The sequence below is a fragment of the Hyaena hyaena genome, unplaced genomic scaffold, assembly GCF_003009895.1.
Source record: "Hyaena hyaena isolate Hyena2069 unplaced genomic scaffold, ASM300989v1 scaffold_88, whole genome shotgun sequence".
NCBI classification, from domain to species: Eukaryota; Metazoa; Chordata; class Mammalia; order Carnivora; family Hyaenidae; genus Hyaena; species Hyaena hyaena.
The window spans coordinates 1470287-1488525 of NW_024080720.1; the positions used below are offsets into that span (position 1 = coordinate 1470287).

Genomic DNA, 18239 nt, shown 5'->3' on the forward strand with positions numbered 1-18239 from the left:
ACCTCTCACAGAGGATCAGAGGCATCAGACCCTCGAACCTCCTCCCCTCCCTGTCCTCTGGCACACCTGTCCCCCAGGTAAACCCACGCTGGAGCCTGTCCAGCACATCTCTGTCATAGCCTGCTTTCTGAGAATCCTTTGGATGGCTGCCTTCTTTCCACTCCTGTGAGCCCAGGGGGCCTCAGAAAAGACTGGGAAACTGGTCACCCAGCTCTGACCACAGATACTTCGGCTCCTATGGCGGGTGGGAAGGGACAGCACACGTCAGACACACAGCCTGAGCGACTGCACAGAGACAGGCTTTCTGTCCTCAGCTCGCAGGGAGGCTCTGGCTGCTGAAGCCCCATTAGCCCGACCCTACAGGCTTAGGAGAAGGCATTCAGGGAACGTGAGAGTGGCTGTTAAGCAGAAAGTGCCACGCATGTCGCCCCTTTGTTATTCCCTTTCTGCACTGTCACTCTGACAAGCTCTGCCTGACACAGGGGCATTAATTTTTCATGCCACCCTGCCGCAGACACACAGATTTGTTTGGAGTGATGATAAATGAAATGCAAATGTGGTTGGGAGCCCAGTGCCGAGATGCTGAGACTACAGGTCACATCGTGCTCCTGCCGCATCCTCCTGTCCCCACGACACCTCCAGCCGCTGCTTTACATCTGCTATATCCCGTGGCCCCGTGGAGCAAAAGGTGACTGCTGAGGAGAGGGAATACAATATTCTCGGCGGGCAGCAGGAAAGTTGATTAAGAAAAATTCACTCCCTCAATACGGTTTCTGATCTCGTGTTTATCTTCATTTGAACCATCCTGGGTAGATGTGTTTTAATTGCAAGCCACTTCCATTCCTTTTCCAGAAGCAGGCAGGGCATAAATTATAAAATAAATAAATGATTAAGAAACATCTAATTATTGTTATTAGTTTCTTACTTGAAGGTGCTTCCAAGCTGCTTCTTATTAAAGTCATTCATCAAGGAGCCACCGTGCCCTTTCTGGAGGCGCTGCTCCCAGGCCCGGTGCAGGACTCACTGCCTCCTGCAGCATGTGGTGCTTAATAAACACGGAGAATATTGATGGCCGTGAATTCCTCCCTCAGCCGAAACTCCAGCATGATGGATCGATGCTTCCTAAACATGGCGGATATTTCTCTGGCCATTTATCAGCCCTACCACAAATACAGGTGTCAGCCTGAGCAGACGTCAGCCTCTAACTGCGTCCTCCAGAGCACATGCACAGAGAAAAGCCCGCATTTCCCACACAGGGACCTCATCAATTTTGCATGTGCTGCAGTCCCTTGACTTATTAAATATTTATAACAATGTCATTATTTACCAAACAAGCTACCAGGCTGCGCCCAAGGCCCCCAGAGCTAGACGCCTGAGTGTAAGGGGCAGGGACCTCCTTTCGGTCTCCCTTTGCCTCTGGAGAGCCTTTTGAGTAGAGGGAGGTAGGGCAGCAGACAGGCTCCTATGTCCTCCTTCAAAAATGCATGTGTAAAGTCTCTCCAGGCTTTCGAGAGGGAACGGGGCCAGAGGTGCATCATCCTAAGGGTGTCGCAGAGCTGGGAACTCCAACAGGGACCCGCATTTGCCATTCTGGTATCCCTGCCAAGATGTCCTCACTGTTGCCCTGATCCATTCTCTAAGTCACTCTCTGACTCCGCGATGAAGAGCTCTCATGCTTCCAGGCAGGTAATGGCCGATTATGTTTCCAGGCAAGAGACAAAGAACCTCACTTACTCCACAAAACAGTTTACTGAGATTTCCAAAGATTCTGTTGCCAGGCACTGCCTCAGGTGCTGGGCTGCCTCCCCACACTCACTCCCCCAGGCCTCTTCTCTGCCAGAGCCTCACCCTTTTACCTTCCCAAACACTGGTGGGAAATGTCAGATACCTCCTTCAATTTTCCTGCAACTTGGTCATAGGCAGGTAACCAAGATCCTAGTCAACGGAAGGAAAGGATTTTTAGAGGGGCCTGGGGATGGTCTCTGGGAAATATTCTTACTAGTCAAGAGACCTAGGCAGAGAGAGGTCCCGTCTTCTTTAACTGGATACTGTCAAGTTTCTGCTTGACGAGTTTATGCTTATTATAGGCCAACTCTGGGGATGGAGGCTACCACGCTGAAAATGGCAGATGGCAGAACCTTGGTCCTTGATGACACCAATGATGTGCTGACCCAACCCCCTGCACCTGCTCTGCTTCAGGACTTCTTATGAAATTAGGTTTTTAAAATGCCTTTCTTTTACCATTAGAACACCACCGGAATAACAATTGTTGCAGCAAGACCCACTGACAGATGCTAAAGTTTGAAGAGCTGGCCAAAGTGTGAGGAGATAGTTGCTTAGTCTAATAGTATCTCTCCCAAGACATGCATTAAATACACAGGGAAAAATGATAATTTTACAGTGGAGAAACCTGAAAACATCACCCTGACCAAGTGACCAAGGTTCTGATATCACCAGTAATAAGACTCATCAATATCATGTATTCCCTATGATGTACTAAGAAGGGCATATTGCTTTTGTGACATTCTTGCCAAAAAAAAAAAAAAAAAAAACCCCCGCAAAGTCTCAATCTAATTGTGATGATGCACAAGAGAAATCCTAACGCAGGCATATTCTACATAACTGGTCAGTTCTCTTCAAAACTGTCAAGGTCATAAAAGACTACGAGCTGTCACAGATCAGAGGAACTAAGGAGACATGACAATTAAGACCACTGTGGGACCTGAGATTGGACAGAAGTGGGAAAACTGGTGAAATCCAGATACAGTCTGTACTTGAGTTAACTGTACTGTACCAATGTTAATCTCTGGTTTGGAACACTGTACTACGGTTACACATTATGCCAACAGTAGGTGAAGAATATATGGGAACCCTTTGAACTTCCTTTTGCAACTTTTCTGTGTCTAAAATAATTACTTTATGGTTTCAAAAAAAATTGAGCCAAGGAGGTTCCTCTAAATTCTGTTACTAAAAAGTAGAAATTTCCTCACTTCCTGAATTTGCTATGATAAAAATTACTCAGAGATTACAAGGAAAAGATTGTACTTTATACAATCTAGAAAGGATTCTCCTTCTAGTAACTGCATGGCTAAATACAGTTCTATATGTTGATCATTCAATTCCCTTACTTACTATTGTGTAAGGCATTGGGAGTATTGGGCCTATTAAAGCTTACTTTAATAGTAAGTAGTAGTAGCTTACTTTAATAGTAAGTAATAGATCACCTCCAAGATCTACCACTTATTACCTGTGTGATCTATTTATTCTCTCTGAGTCTCAGTCTATATATGTATAAAATTGAAATAATGGAGCATGTCAAAATCAAATAGTTTAATGACATAAGGAGGGCAACACTGGGTACAGAGGTCCAAGGAGGACTTCTGGAGTTCCCCTAGGAAGAAAAAGGACTTGTATGAATGTCTGGGGGAAGAGCATTCCTGAGAGGAGATGCAGGTGCACCAAGACCCATTGTTCAAGACATTAAGAGGTAGTTTCTGTGCCTGAAAATAAAGAAGGAATGATATAAAATGTGGCTGGAGAAGAGGGCAGATTTAGGACATAACTGTGGAAGTGGATCAGGACAGAGCTTGTGAATGGAGTTGATGTAAGGGCAGGGGTTGAGAGAAAGACCAGAGAGTCCAGGATGGATACCTGATCTGGACAGAGCAGTTGGGGTGGACAGGATTGTCATTAACTGAGCCCTAGGAACGGATAGGAAGAGGGATCCAAAACAACATTTAAAGAGATAATAGCTGGGGTGCCTGGGTGGCTTAGTCGGTTAAGCGTCCGACTTTCGCTTAGGTCATGATCTCACGGTTTGTGGGTTCGAGCCCCGCGTCAGGCTCTGTGCTGACTGCCAGCTCAGAGCCTGGAGCCTGTTTCAGTCTGTGACTCCCTCTCTCTCTGACCCTCCCCTGCTCACGCTGTCTCTCTCTCTCTCTCCTAGAAATAAATAAAAACATTAAAAAAAATAAAATAAAAAAAAATAAAGAGATAATAGCTAAAAAGTTTCCAAGTCTAATTCATAAAGTACAAGATAAAAACAATTTTAAAAAAGCAACTAGTGAAAAACAAAGAGAAGCATCTTCAAAGCATTTAGGAGAAAAAAAACCAACAACAACGTACCTTCAAAGGAACAACCATGAGATTAATAACTAACCTATCAACAGAAATAATAATGGCAGAACACCACGAATGAAAAGGAAAGAATATAACTTCCAACATAGAATTCTATTCCCAGTGAAAATACCCTCCAAAAAGTAAAGACAATATAAAGACATTTCCAATTGAACAGAAAATAAAGCGGAAAAAAAGTACAGGCTTTTTCATTAGCACAGGTTGAAAAAAAAAAAAAAAGAAACTAAAATGAATTCTTCAAGCAGAAGGAAAATGATTGCAAGAGACACACTGAAATGCAGGAGGGGATGACCAGCAATGAAAAGTGAATGTATTGGTACATCTAAGTAAACACTGGCTTTCAACATTAGCAACAATGTAACTAACATTAATTACAATTAGATTTGATTTTATCTACTATCTTACCATTCCTATGCATGTTAAATATACATGGAATTGGAATGCATGGCAACCAATAAAAAATGGTAGAAAGGGTAAAATGGAATCAAAGTGTTCTAAGACTCTGAAGGGGTGAAATTTACAAAGCTTTCTTGGACTCTTATAAATCAAGAATGCATGCTGATACCACAAGGATAACCACTTAAAAAAAAAGAGTAAAAGGATGAATAATAACACAGATGAAAAACTGGAATTTAAAAAATGCTTGACTGATCTAAAAGGCAAGGAAGAAAAGAAAAAGAAAAAGAAAAAGGTGGGAAAAACATTAAAGGAATGGTAAGATAGTAGATAAAATAAAATCTAATTGTAGTTAATGTATTAAATGTAAATAAACCAGCCACCCCAGTTAAGCCTCCCAACGATCATGCAGACATTATCAGCCTCATGTTACAGGTGAAGAATTTGAGGCACAGAGAAGTTAAGTAATCAGCCAAAAGCTGTCCAGCTAGGGAGTCGTTCAAACCTAGCAGCCTGCCTCTGGGACCTGAGCACGTCACCCTTCCAGGAGCCCCCCTCCTCTGTCCACCCAACACTATTTTAGGTCAGTGTTCCACAGACTGTACCCAGATGCCTGCAACAAGCTCCTAGCCCAGGCTCGCTGGTGCCACATCGTTGCCATGGTGACATGTGCTAAGGCACAAACTGGATCTCATCTCTCCCCTAAATTAAAATTTCCTCCTGGAGTCTCATTTACTTCAGGACAAACGTAGTAGGTCAATAAAGGTCCTTCTAGATGAGGCCTCTGCCACCCTCCCTTTCCCTTCCGTCTCCTGTTTCCAGCCTTTTTGCCCTACATTCCAAGAAAACTGAATTCCTGGGGTTTCTGGAAACTACAAGCAGGTTCCCATCAAGAATGTGTGAGCTTTGTTCCAACGGCCCCTCCTCTGTAAAGCTCCCATTAGGCTCAGCCCCTCTCCATCCCTGTTGTTATTATTATGAATGGCACTTACACCCTGAGCACTTTTTCAATGCCAGCCCCTGTGCTGGACGCTTCATGGGCAAGCTTCCTATTTAACCCTCACAACTCCATGATACAGGTACTCTTCTTCATCTTCTAGATAGGAAGGGGACTTAGAATGGTTAAGTGGATTACTCAAGCAAACCCATTAATTTGGGTAGTCACCACTATATGCCTGGCGCTCTGCAAGGTACTGGGAAGAGAGCAACGAACACAGCAGGTAAGCAAGCCACAGAGCTGAGCATATATACATGTATACAGACTCCATGTTACATATGTATTGCATAGAGACTGGTGCGTGTACACTGCAGATAGACTATGTTTGCATATTTATTGCTTATAGACCAATGTAGCCTATATACCATTGCATATAGACCAAATATTACAAATACACTACATATATTCTATGTTGCAGACAGACTATGTTGCATATGTACTGCAGATAGATTGATGTTGCGTATATATTGTAGACGATGTTGCAGAAAAACTGCACATAGACCCTGGTATTTGGTGACAAGTTATATGAAGAAAATAAAAGTAGGGAAGAGGGAAAGAACATGAAGCAGGCTGCCATGTCTTTAAGGGTGGTCAGGAAAGGCCTCACTGAGAAAGTGACATCTCAGTAGAGCCATGAAGGAGATGAGACAGTCATGGGGTCAAGTTGGTTATGGATAATTAACATTTCAGTGCTTACCCACCACACCATCTACTCATTGTTCTTCCCTCAAGGCATCACCATGTTCTCATCCCTCTTCCAGCCCGCTTCCTGGAATTCTGCCTAGGCTTATCTGAGGTGCCCAAGGGGCTCCTTCCCTCAGCATTTGGGCTTACAGGAAGCACTGAGAACTGAACGAATCAGGACTTCAATTCTGAGTGCAACTGTAAAGGGGCACTTTCCCCACCACAACCTTTTATGGGTTTGAAACCCTGGAGCCGGCCCCGCCCATCCTCAGCCATGCTGCACCACCCTCACGTGCACCTTCCCTTCCCCAGTCTCTGAAGGGATGACAAATCCGACACCATCCCTGAGTCCTGGGGACTGGATCTGTATGCTATGGGCCTCTGTGGATTCTTCCAAAGCAGAGGCAAGGCACAAGACAGCCTGGTTTCACTCACATCACCTTCCCACTTCAAGAAAAATTGAGCTGTTAGGAATACAAAGAGCAAGTCAAATTAACGTCACATCTCTGAACGCTCTTACGAAATGAAGTGCAAGGCCACCAGACTATATGACGTGATGCAAAAACCTATCACTCTGGGAGAGAGCCCTTGTCCTCTCTCCATGAAGCCAGTGTTGACAGAGGATGAGAAGCATGGCTAAGAACATACCAACTCAAGACTGAATTCCAGAGGGTTCTAAATGAGGTACACCCAACCCACCCAGAGAGGGGTGATCTCCCAAGTGACCTGGATGGAGACGCCTGAGATCCAGAACAGATCTGCAAAAAGGAAAACCAAACCTTCACTTGGGAGAACTCAGGAGCAGACCTCAGAAAGAGAAAGGGGGCACTGAGGATAGGGAACAAGCCCAAGCCCCATCCTGCAGTTACAGTGGCCTAGAATCACTCCCGGGGCATACAGAAACACGTGGTCCAGGGCCCAGGGCTTTATCATGCCTTTGCTTTTCCCAGGAAGACTGACAAAGTATGCAAAGATATACAGGGAGATCTAATCATTCAAATATTTAAAAATAATCTTCCAAATTCTACGGAGACAAAATGATCCTTAAATATCTGCAGAACTATTAAATCTATGTATTTCATGACATGCAAATACTCTGAGGCATAATGAAGTCTCCTGAATAATTAGTGTACTACATGGTTAAATTCTCTAGAGAACCTAGAGCAAAACTTTACCATTCACTACTAGAGAGGTTTGTAAGGGCTTTACCTTGGGTTTAGGGTCTCCTCTATGACCTACATTTAATAGTTTCCAGGAAAATTGATGGCTGGTGAGGTACTCCTATAAACTGAAATCCTGCTTGCTGAAAATGCACCTCAATTCATAACGAATAAGAATTTCAACAGTCAGGCGAAGAACACACACTATAGACGGTTAAACTCCATTTGATGATGGCGATCTCTGGTGCCCCCAAGTGGTCATAAGTAATGTATCATCCTCAACAGGGAGTCCTGTCCTGAGGGGAGGTAAAGACTGTGGAGAAAATTTTCTCAGAACAAGACGGTTAAAAATGAGGTTATCTGGGCACAGGAGAGGGTTCAGAAAGAATGGCTCCTTTGACTGTGAGTTCTTGCTCAGCCCCATAACAAGGACAAACTGCCTCTTGGAAAAGTGGGAATAATAATCTCCAATTGTGAAAATTGAAATAAGCATGGATGTGATTTTTTGTTTTAAAATTTTATATAGATAGTATCTGTATTCTTCTGTTAACTTGTGTGCTTTTTTTTTTCCATTTAACACTATGGTCTTAAAGTGTTTTGTAGAGATCAGTGTGATACAAAGATAATTTCTGCTTAATTTGCAAGACTAGTCAACACCAAAAAGATACAGGTTGGTAAGGGGGAGAAAGAGGAATATGGCTTAAAGAGGGCATCGTGTAATAAATTTATTATATTTTGTTACATTTTCCACTTTTCTCTTAATTCCAACTGTATACTATATAATCAACTGCTGTTCCAGAAATAAAACGTTTTAAACACAAAAATAGAAATCTTGCCTTTTAAAAGTGCATACACCTGGAATAATAAAACATACAAATAAATAACAGAAGTCAGTGACACATCTCATGCACTTGTTCTAAAATAATTTAAAATGTATTTCCTTCCAGCCTCAAGGAAAGACGTCCTGCTTTCCATTCTTACTTACTGTACAACGAAACAAGAGAATCATACAGAAATCACTACGAATGGTGCATGAACAGTACCAAAGCATTGCGTCTACAGTGACAGGACATGCAGCGTGTGAGACAACTACACAAATTCCAGTGTGGCACTGAAGAGTTCAATGAAGAAACAATTTTTGTAATGGGGCTTGAAATCGATTTTAACCAGTGGTGAGAGGCACAGTTGGTGAACAAGCCAATAGGGAACATACACACATATCTGAAAGGCCTACAGAAGAGAACTAGAGCTTCAGAGAACACCGGAACTGCCTTCCCCTTGGATGTCATGACAGCACGCCACTTAGAATAGCACCTAGGAAACGTCATACTGCCTTTCACGCCTGCAACAGGGAGTTCTACTTCAAGGGGCTTTTCTGAAGGAGGATTATCCAATTTGGGATTTTTACTCAGATCTTCACTCCTTGAAATGTTGAAAACACCAGGTAAATTGGGGGGAAGGGGTAGGTAGGCAGCATAATGCTCAACAGGATGAAACCACCTGAGAAAGCACAGCAGACTACTTTGAAGATGCTCTAAGTGCATTCAGCTCACCACAGATTAAAACTAAATTTCATTTGCCTCCATAGGTAATATATATCACCAAATTTTTAGATGAGTATTATTTGTTTTTTTTTTAATTACATGAAAAAAATACTGAGGGTTACAAAACAAAGAAGAAAAAAGAGACTCCGAACAAAATGCTTTACATTCATTTTTAAAGTAAATATAACTTCTGAAACTACTTGTGGAAAAGCAGAGAACGAACTCACTAGGAAAACTAGGTGGCAGCCTGGAGTTGGCTATTGTAATTACTATAGAGACTATCGCTCCATCAAAATGAGGACAGGTTCTCCAAGCCACTGAAGGATTCACTTCAGCATTTTTAAACTCAGGATGACTTCCCTCCTCCCCTGTGGGTCTGGTCCTGTGGTGGCATCCAGGGAAAAGGCTCTGGGAAAGATGCATGCCCCACAGGCAACTGTCTCCTCTGGCAAACTAAAGACTACCAAATCCCACCAGAGTGGCCAGAGTGCTGGGCCACCCACAAAATGCTCCAAGCTCCCAAACAGAGTCTCAAATCGGAAAGGCTCCCTTATTTCAAATAAGATGTTAATATCAGTAGTTCTCAATCTTTTTTTCCTTTCTTCTCCAACGAAAGAGAGTCTGATTCACTCCTGAATCCTTCACATGGCAGTGATTCTCACCATAGGGATGGTGTAAGCAGTGGTTCTTAATTCTGACTGCACATCAGAAACACCCAAGAGCTTTAAAATGTATGGCAATTTCTGGGACTTGCCCCTATGCTAATTAGATCAAAAGCTTGGGAGTGGGATCCAGGCATTTTTAAAAGTTCCCTAGGTGATTCTAGTGAATGCTGAGTGTCTGAATCTCAGACAAGTCACTCAGAAGAGGTTTAATAGAATCTTGGGGAAAGCGCACGTATGAAATTTGAAAAAGCCTCCCGAGCCTGTAATGGATCTCCCTTCCCTCCCAAGTTGGGAAACATCAGTTTTTAAATGAATACAAAATGGGTCTAGAACCTAATCCACTGTAGAATGCTACCATAAATTCCATAAGCTTATTCTTATTGTGACCAGTGGCTGGAAGCTCCAAAGCTTTCCAAAACGGCTCTAAGTCTTTACAAAAGCATTTAAAAATTGTTAGCATTATTAGAAGCCACATTCTGTCCTTGTGACCAAGATAGAACCCTAGAAGATATAAAAAATTAAAATCTATAGAAAATGGCAGGTTATTTTTAGAACAAAACAGGAAAGTCTTCAGGCTAAATACAGTATATAAACCTGTGTGTGTTCAACATATCCAATTCCACTCCTGCTTGCAAAGTACTTATTTTACATACAATCTTGCCAACGATCATAAAAAAAGAAAAGAAAAAATTAGCAAAGAGAACATGTGCAAAGCAAAACAAGAAAACACATTCATGCTCTTCTGCACTGATGATTAAGCCACATGTAAAAAATTACAAATTCAAAAATAGAACTCCATAATCCAAGAATTGCATTTTTAAAATTTACATTTAGTGTACTCTACATTTTTTATTAGTTGTTTGCATAGGTGGTAGGAACATGCTTTCTGGGTTAGATGGAGGCCATGCAAAATTGTTTTCACTACATGGGGAGGGGGAAACAACTGGTCATGCTCAAATTGCAGCTGCAAAACAAACACTTTGAGAGTTGATCAAAAGGCAGTGTGAAACACTAAGTGTTCATTTAAATAAAGCACAGGATTCCCCCCAGAAGACAGAGTCAGGCTTAACAGTTATGTACCCTTTATGAAAAGTACAGACGGAGAGTCAGCGCCGGAACAGCTACTTTGCTTCTGATACAGGCACCGTTTTGTCAGCAAATTTAGCTCTTCTCCATTCCAAATAATACAAGTTCAACACGTCTCACAGAACACGTGTTTTATTGAAACTGTGCTTATGATTTGCATACTATCTCAAAAATCCAACCCAGAAACACTAATGATCATTGCATCCAATAATTCTAATAACCTACATAGGAAACAATAACTTCAGCTGTTCAGGAATTTGTCAGAATGAAATGTAACGTCAGATATCAATCTATTTTTAAAAACATTTTTATTTGAAATAAGTGAGCTTTGTTCACAGCTCTTCTCTGCTCCATTTTTCCTAAGGGCTGCCACTACTGCTTTCTTTACACACGGTTCCTATTTTTTAGCATGATCGTTATTTAGAGGGATGGCAATTTGTCCCCCACCCCCTAATCCCCACATGTATTTCATACAAACATGGATGACCAAATTCTAACGGAAAGTGATTTTGTAATGGATTTTCACCCCTAAGTAGTAGAGACAGCTCAGTCTGAAAAAGTGGATGTAAGAGTAAAATGTCTCTGGAGATGAAGGGCACTTTTGGTTTCCAGAACAGGAGAGACTTGCTCACGAGGACCACAGGCTTTGGCCGGTTCACCAGAATCCACCTGATCTTTTTGTTCGGGGGGGACCGTCACTCCATTTAGGGCATCACTGGCATCCCCTGGTTCATCGGCTGTGCTCCCAGGGCTCCTCAGCTACAGCAAATTCCTGAAGCTTTCAGCTTGCCTTTATGAGCAAAGCAGGCCCTCAACGAATGTTTGCAGAATGAATGAATGAGTAAGGAAAGAATGATTACAAGAGTTTAGGACAGCCTCACAGATAATTACAATGTTTTATCAGACCACAAATACGCCCACATCCATTTCTACTTGTCCAGCCAGGTATTACTTACTTTCAGTTAGGCTGCTTTTAGGATGGGAAAATACAAGGGCTGGGAGATGAACTTGAGGACATGAACTTAACAGTTTCTTTGTGCTTCCACATTATATAAGGGACTACAAAGGCAAGGTGTAGGGCTGTCTTAAGGAATGAAATAGCCTCAGTGCACTGGATGTTTACAGGAAAAGAAATAAAAAATAAAAAGCTTTTTAAAAGCAAACAAACATTACTGAGTAACACTACTGTCAGAGATTATTCCGTGTCCACCAGGAAATGACTATTCTAATCAGGCCCACCTGACTGTCAACCAGAAACCTGGGCCCACCATCCTCAGCAGATGATTTTTAACCCCAAAGCATAGATGTGCTACTGTGCCAAACGCCACCAGGAAAATAAAAAGCAAAGCAAACACCAAGTCCCTAACTTACCAAACAACTGAACTGAACCAAGTAATAATATTCCCATAAGATCTTTCACACCTCAAATAACACCTCCAAACTTGTGGGCAAATATCCTTTTCTGTGGCTTAAAGGTTAGGGACAAGATTTTCATTGTTTACCAAGCACAGAAACAGAATAGCTTCAAGATGCTTAGACAATATCACAATATTTTTTCATTTAAATCTGGAAAAAGGACTAAACTCCATAGACATATAATTTACAGATACTGAAATTTTATTTCTAGATCCCAGAAAAAATTAAAGGGATTTGGAGAGGCATTTTTCTGGTGTGTGTGTGTGGGTGGGTGGGTGGGTGTGGGTGTGTGTTTAAGACACTAGACATAATGGGAAATCCATTCCTGGAGGATACAAGAATAAAAATATTTGCCACGTGAAAATTAAACCAGATTCAATTAATCCTTAACTGATAATAGCCCCAGGAAAAGGCATTAATAAAACCCTCTGTGTAGTCAAACAATAATTTTAAGACTGTTTCAGAGCTTCTTTTAGGAGATTTCAAATGAGATTTACCTATTAAAAGAAAAAGGCTCCAAACAATCACCTCCTGCTACTGACGATCCCATTACTGGTGCATCCTTTCCAGGAAATGAAAGCGACACAGGAAAACCAGCAGTGGCTAAACATTTGTGGGGCTGTTGGGGTGCTGCTGGCAGCAATGACAACACTGCGGGCAGCCAGTCATCGGTAGTCACACTATGACAGAGGAGAGGGATGCTGCTTTAGGAACCCACAGCTGCATGTGCAGTGAGACAGGGACACCTGGTGCAGGGGCGAGTACAGGACTGAGTGCACTGGGCAACAGGCTCACGTTCGATGAGATTCACAGAGCACATGGTAACTTTTACAAGCCTCAATATCTAACTCTTAAATACTGCAAGGGTCTAAAATTCCAGCTACCCTCAACATAAATGGCCTTTAGACTTGCAAGTTACCTGCTAATGCTCAGAGTAGCAGCAAAATATAGTTAAGAAACCCACTGGAAATATTTCCCAAGAGGTATTTATGGGGAGAAAACAAAACAAAACAAAAGGCAGTGCAGAATTCATAGCTATGCATGTGTATGTTTTCTAATCACTTCACACGCAGCAATACTGAAAAGGAGATTACAAATGGATCTGTGCACCAAGAATTCAGGAAGAACTAGAAGGTTTATGATTTTTTTAAAAAGTTAATATTTAAAAGCATATAAACTTAGCATGCTGTATCTCATGGCAAAGTGACAAATGCTATTCAAAGAGAATCAGGACCATGACTCTCTCGACATTTAAAAAAAAAAAAAAAAACAGGCAAAGAATTGCCAGGATACCTCCAGAAAGCTTGAAGAACTGTGTATCTTGCTTATCTGTGAGGTTTCTCGGAGGTTCCCTTGTTTTCTAAAGAAGAAATGCAATTTGCACTGACAATGCCAGACGGAACAGGCTCCAATTCTGCTTGTGAGTTCTGGGTGAGAGATGAAATCCTAACCACTGAGAAAAATAAATGACTTACTGAAAAGCAGTCTGTAACTTTGCCAGGCAGAATCAGAAGCATACACGTAATACTTTGTCACACATTGCTCCAACACACCATCTACGGACTTGGCATCAGGCAACATCTTTCCTCTCCTGAAGGTACAAGAAATGCGGGCATGTGCACCCAGGGCAGCATGGAGCTTTCGGCTTCTAACACAGGGGAAAAGCAACACCAGAGAAGGAAAATGGTACAAATTCATGCATCCAGTTCAGAATCCATTTTCTTTTTCTAGGCATCTTTCAAAGGTGTTAACTGCTCTACAACATTTCAAAATCCCAATGGCCTTAGCTAGCAAATTTAGAAGGAAAACAAAATTAACTAATGACGGGCTTTCTGGCTGTCCAACCTGTCACCTCTTAGGACATCTCCAAAGAACCACGACAGCTTGCAGTACACAAATCTTTGCAGATATGAAGGTATGAAAGACTTCATTTCTACCTCTAGACACTTCTACCTGTGGCAGTTGGAGAAAGGACAGTCACCCACAGGCCACCTTCTTGGTTAACCCTCTTGCTGATGGGCATCCACCCTAGACTAGCTGAGTATATACCTGAGAAACATTAGTGTTAAAATATTGCCCTTTACAGAGACTGGTAGATGGGGCCAAAGTGCAGAAAGCAACAGTCTTTTCTCGGTTTGTTAGTGTCACAGTTTTTAGGGCTCCTGGTGCCACATGACAATCAGCTGTGAGGACAAATCCTGCTCAGATGAAACCCAAGTCAAATAACCGATCCCTCTACAGCACACACTAATGACAGCTTAACTGGTTCACAGGTTTCCAAACCCTACTGTCCAAAGAAAGACATTAGAGTTCTCTAGAAAGAAGTATATACAATTGCTAAAGGGACCACCCAGGGTCTCATCTACAATTATTCCAGTTAGCTTGGTATCAATGCTTTGCCTATGGCTGTTATTTGGTTCAATGGCAGAATAAGGCGACGCTTTTAACAATTTGCAGTTGAATTCTACACACGCACACGCCCGCACACACACGCACACAGCACGCTCACACGCCAGGCACGTGACCTAAAACATATAAAACAAAAGCATAGAGGGTTTGGTGGGAAGGAAGGGTTCTAAATAAATAAACATCTTTACAGATAAAACACTTGGATTGCAGAAACATCACTGAGGTTTTTGAGAAGGCCGTGCAGAGGTTTGCATGCTAGAAGATAACTTTTTTGAGGATTTCTCAGCAGACTGCCTGCCACCAGGAGATGAGGGCACTCCAGAAGCTAGCTGGGAAGACTTGGACTTGCGAGCGGACAGCAGGGAATGTTTAGCAGAAGCAGGGTCCTTGGAGACAAGCTGCTCTTTTCCAACTGCACTTGAATTTGGCTGCTGGGAACCTGGGGGCTGGTAGCCTTTCTCTGCCTTGTCATCCACGGCATTCTTACTGGCCAACTTGGCAGAGCTACTGCCGGCCTTCTTGGAAAGCAAGGTTGTTTTGCCAAGGTCAGTTGACCGCCGGGTTTCCTTCTGTCTCAAGGCGGACTTGAAGAAGGACAGCCCCTTGTCCTCTGACTTGCTGTCCCTCTTCAGACCAGCCTTCATGCTTGTGTTGGGGGAGCGCAGGCTGGCCATGGAGGAGCTCCTGACGTGCTTTCCGTCCCCTCGGCCCTCCCCCGCCCTGGCCTGGCTCACCCGAGGGGAGTTGGGTTTGGAGCTGGAGGTGACGCTAGCTCTGTCGGAAGCCAGGCTTTGTCTGGAGCCCTCTCTACTCAAGCTCCTGTCTGAAGTCCTGCTCTTTCCAGGAGGGAAGGGACCCCTTGCAGCAGGGCCTGGGGCTTTTTTGGCAGACGCAGAGGAAGCAGTGTAGGCGAGGGAGGAAGATGACTTCTGCCTCTGAGGCGAAGGAGATGACATGGAGTCTTGGGATTTGGGGGAGGACTCCTTTCTGGGCTGGGCAGGGCCAGGGGAAGAATGCCGTCCACTGGCCCTGGAAGAAGAATCTGCTTTGCTTCGGGAGTGGGAAGGCTTTACAGAAACTTTCACAGGAACAGGAGAAGAAGGGGACGTACTTGAAAGAGATGATTCCTGGCTTGCCAAGACTGGTCTTCCCTTCCGCAAGCTTCTGTCTGGCTCAGAAGCACCTTTGGAGCTGGGAGATCTTTTGGCTGTGCTCTCTGGTTTCTTTGCAAGGGAACCTGGGTGGCTCACAGGTTTCACCTCTTTGACTGGAGAGCTGTCTACAGAATCGCTCTGATCCACATAAGCAATCTGGTTATTATTATCAAAAGGATCGGAGATGGGGGGCACGCGATCCCCTTGTGCGGAGTTTTTGCTCTGTGTGTCTACAACACTGGAGTTCAATTTGTGGGTGTCTGATTCATCTCTGAACACACCTTCCATGACAGCCAGAGGGGCCCGACCCACAGCCTTGTGCTCACGTCGACTATGACTATCACTTGGTTCCTGGAAACTGCTAGAAAGGTTTCTCAAGCTGCCAAAGCAAGAGATGGAGACTTTATCGTCCACCGCCTCCCCGATCTTCTCCAAGGTGGAGGCAGAGGTATGGATTGGAGAGTCCCCTGAGAACCGGGAGGGAGAATTGGAGCGCATCTGCAGCTTAGCAGACAGGGACCAAGAAGGTCTAATGCAATTGTCGTTAACGGCCAAGGGGCTGGTGACAGAAGATCTGGATGACAAGCTCTGACGCTGGACACTTCTCACAAATGGTCGAGTTGAGAAACCTCCTGAATGCAGCAGAGAGAACAGCATTAAGCTAAACCAAAAACATGTCCCAGCAACACCTTAAGATACTGAAGACAGAAGGAAGGCAAGCCTGGTGGAATGACAGGAGCAGCACCTTCAGAACCATCATGTCTGGGGTCAAGGAGCAGCCACATCACTTCAACTTTTCCAAGCTCTATAAAATAGGGACATGCCAACTCAGGGACCAGCAAACTATCTCTTTACTTTCTTTCTGTACATGGGGGGTCAGGAGACCTTTCTTGGAAATGCCCAGTTAATACTCTAGGTTTTGTGGGCCAATCACTCAGCTCTGTCACTGCAGCCCAAAAGCAACCAGAGAAGACACATACACAAATGGGATGTGTTCCAATAAAACCTTATTTACAAATAAAGGCAGGGCTCATACTTGGCCCATAGGCTGTCACTTGCTGACCCCTGCTCTAACTCACAGGACTACTGTAAGAACTAAATAAAATCCTGAAAGTCCTGTGCCCACCTGGCACTCCACACATGCTCAGTAAATGTGAGCTACTGACCCAGCTTCTCATCTAACTAAGGACAAACAGAGTCCATATAAGTGAAGTCCTTGCCAGAAATTACACAAAATTAGAGGCAGAGCTAATACCAGAAACACAAACCCTTGCTCCCAACTCAATGCCACATGCAGCTTGGCCTCTCATTATTGAGTTTAACAGCAGATTGGTGAAAAGGACCAGAGACGATACACTCCTGTCCTGAGCGACTTCAAAATTCTAAAGATGATAACCATAATCAGAACAATATACTCCTATTCTGAGTGATTTCAAATTTCTGAAGAAAATGTTCACAATTAGAACTATGTGCTTTGGGGCTGCCTGGGTGGCTCAGTCGGTTAAGTGTCTGACTTCGGCTCAGGTCATGATCTCATGGTTCAAGCCCCGTGTCGGGCTCTATGCTGACAGCTTGGGGCCTGGAGCCTGCTTCAGACTCTGTGTCTCCCTCTCTCTGCCCCTCCCCTATTTGTGCTCTGTCTCTGTCTCTCAAAAATAAATAAATGTAAAAAAAAAAAAAAAAAAAAAAAGAACTATATACTTCTATTTTGAGTGCCTTAAAACTTCCTTCCAAAGAAAATATTCTAAACTAACTTCCACACACACTTGGTACTGTGGTTGAGGTATTTATAAAACTGTCCAGATAAGATCCTCAGAGACGGACTCTATTCTGTGGGCACCACCCGGCACCACTGTGATGATGATGCTTAAGAGGATACTGATCTCACCAACTACACGGTTTAAAAAGAGACCGGGGGCAAGCCAGCTTACTGTTACAACAACAGTGAATTCTAAGTTTAAAAGGCTGTGTCGAGAAAAACCTCTACCTGAACAAGCAAAGACTCAGTGGTCGGTTTTTCATAAAATATCGGGAGCTTGTTAGCAATTCTGGCCCAGTACTCTTGTTATTTTACAGAGAAAGAGGCAACAAGCTAGAAGAGGGAGAGAGCCTGGAGCTACAATGAGGCAGACCACCCTGGCCTGGCGGCCCCGTCCAGCCTCCTACGATTCTCCTCCACTGCACGGTCTCACAACTTCCCATCACCAGACGCAGATTACAGCAAGTGACATGCTGGCCGTAGGCTTGGGAGATGACTCATTGTCCTCATTAGAGAAGCTGAGCTCACTCTCACCTCCTCCAGCCTCAGTGCTAGGGGCCGATCCTTCCCGCACCACCTGGGGTTCCTATCAGAACTGAGGGCTGCCATTATGCAAGCGGTAAGTGAAGGTAAAACCAAACAACAACAACAACAACAACAACAACAAAAACTCCAGAGTTCTATTTGTATTGTATTTCCCAAGGATCTGTACGGTGACTGTCTTCAGAATTCTTTTATGCAGAGCCAAGAGTTTCTGTCCTACATGCTTCTGCACTTAAAAGAACATGCCACACATTCCTGTAAAGGAAACAGCAGTGGAAGGGGGAAAAGC

The 18239-nt window shown here is 43.5% G+C and overlaps 1 protein-coding gene across 3 annotated transcripts in view; it reads right to left on the reverse strand.

Moving 5' to 3' along the window:
• Window positions 1–8074: 8074 nt before the first annotated feature.
• Window positions 8075–18239, reverse strand: part of USP31 (ubiquitin specific peptidase 31) — a 68178-nt gene continuing 58013 nt past the window's right edge. For 2 of the 3 annotated variants that reach the window (XM_039234435.1, XM_039234436.1), the window contains exon 16: window positions 8075–16280. In XM_039234435.1, the coding sequence (XP_039090366.1) occupies window positions 14710–16280 (1571 nt within the window). In that variant the 3' untranslated portion in view covers window positions 8075–14709. Of the gene's footprint in view, window positions 16281–18078; window positions 18206–18239 lie in introns of those variants that run through there. The other variant, XM_039234437.1, reaches the window with a different exon arrangement.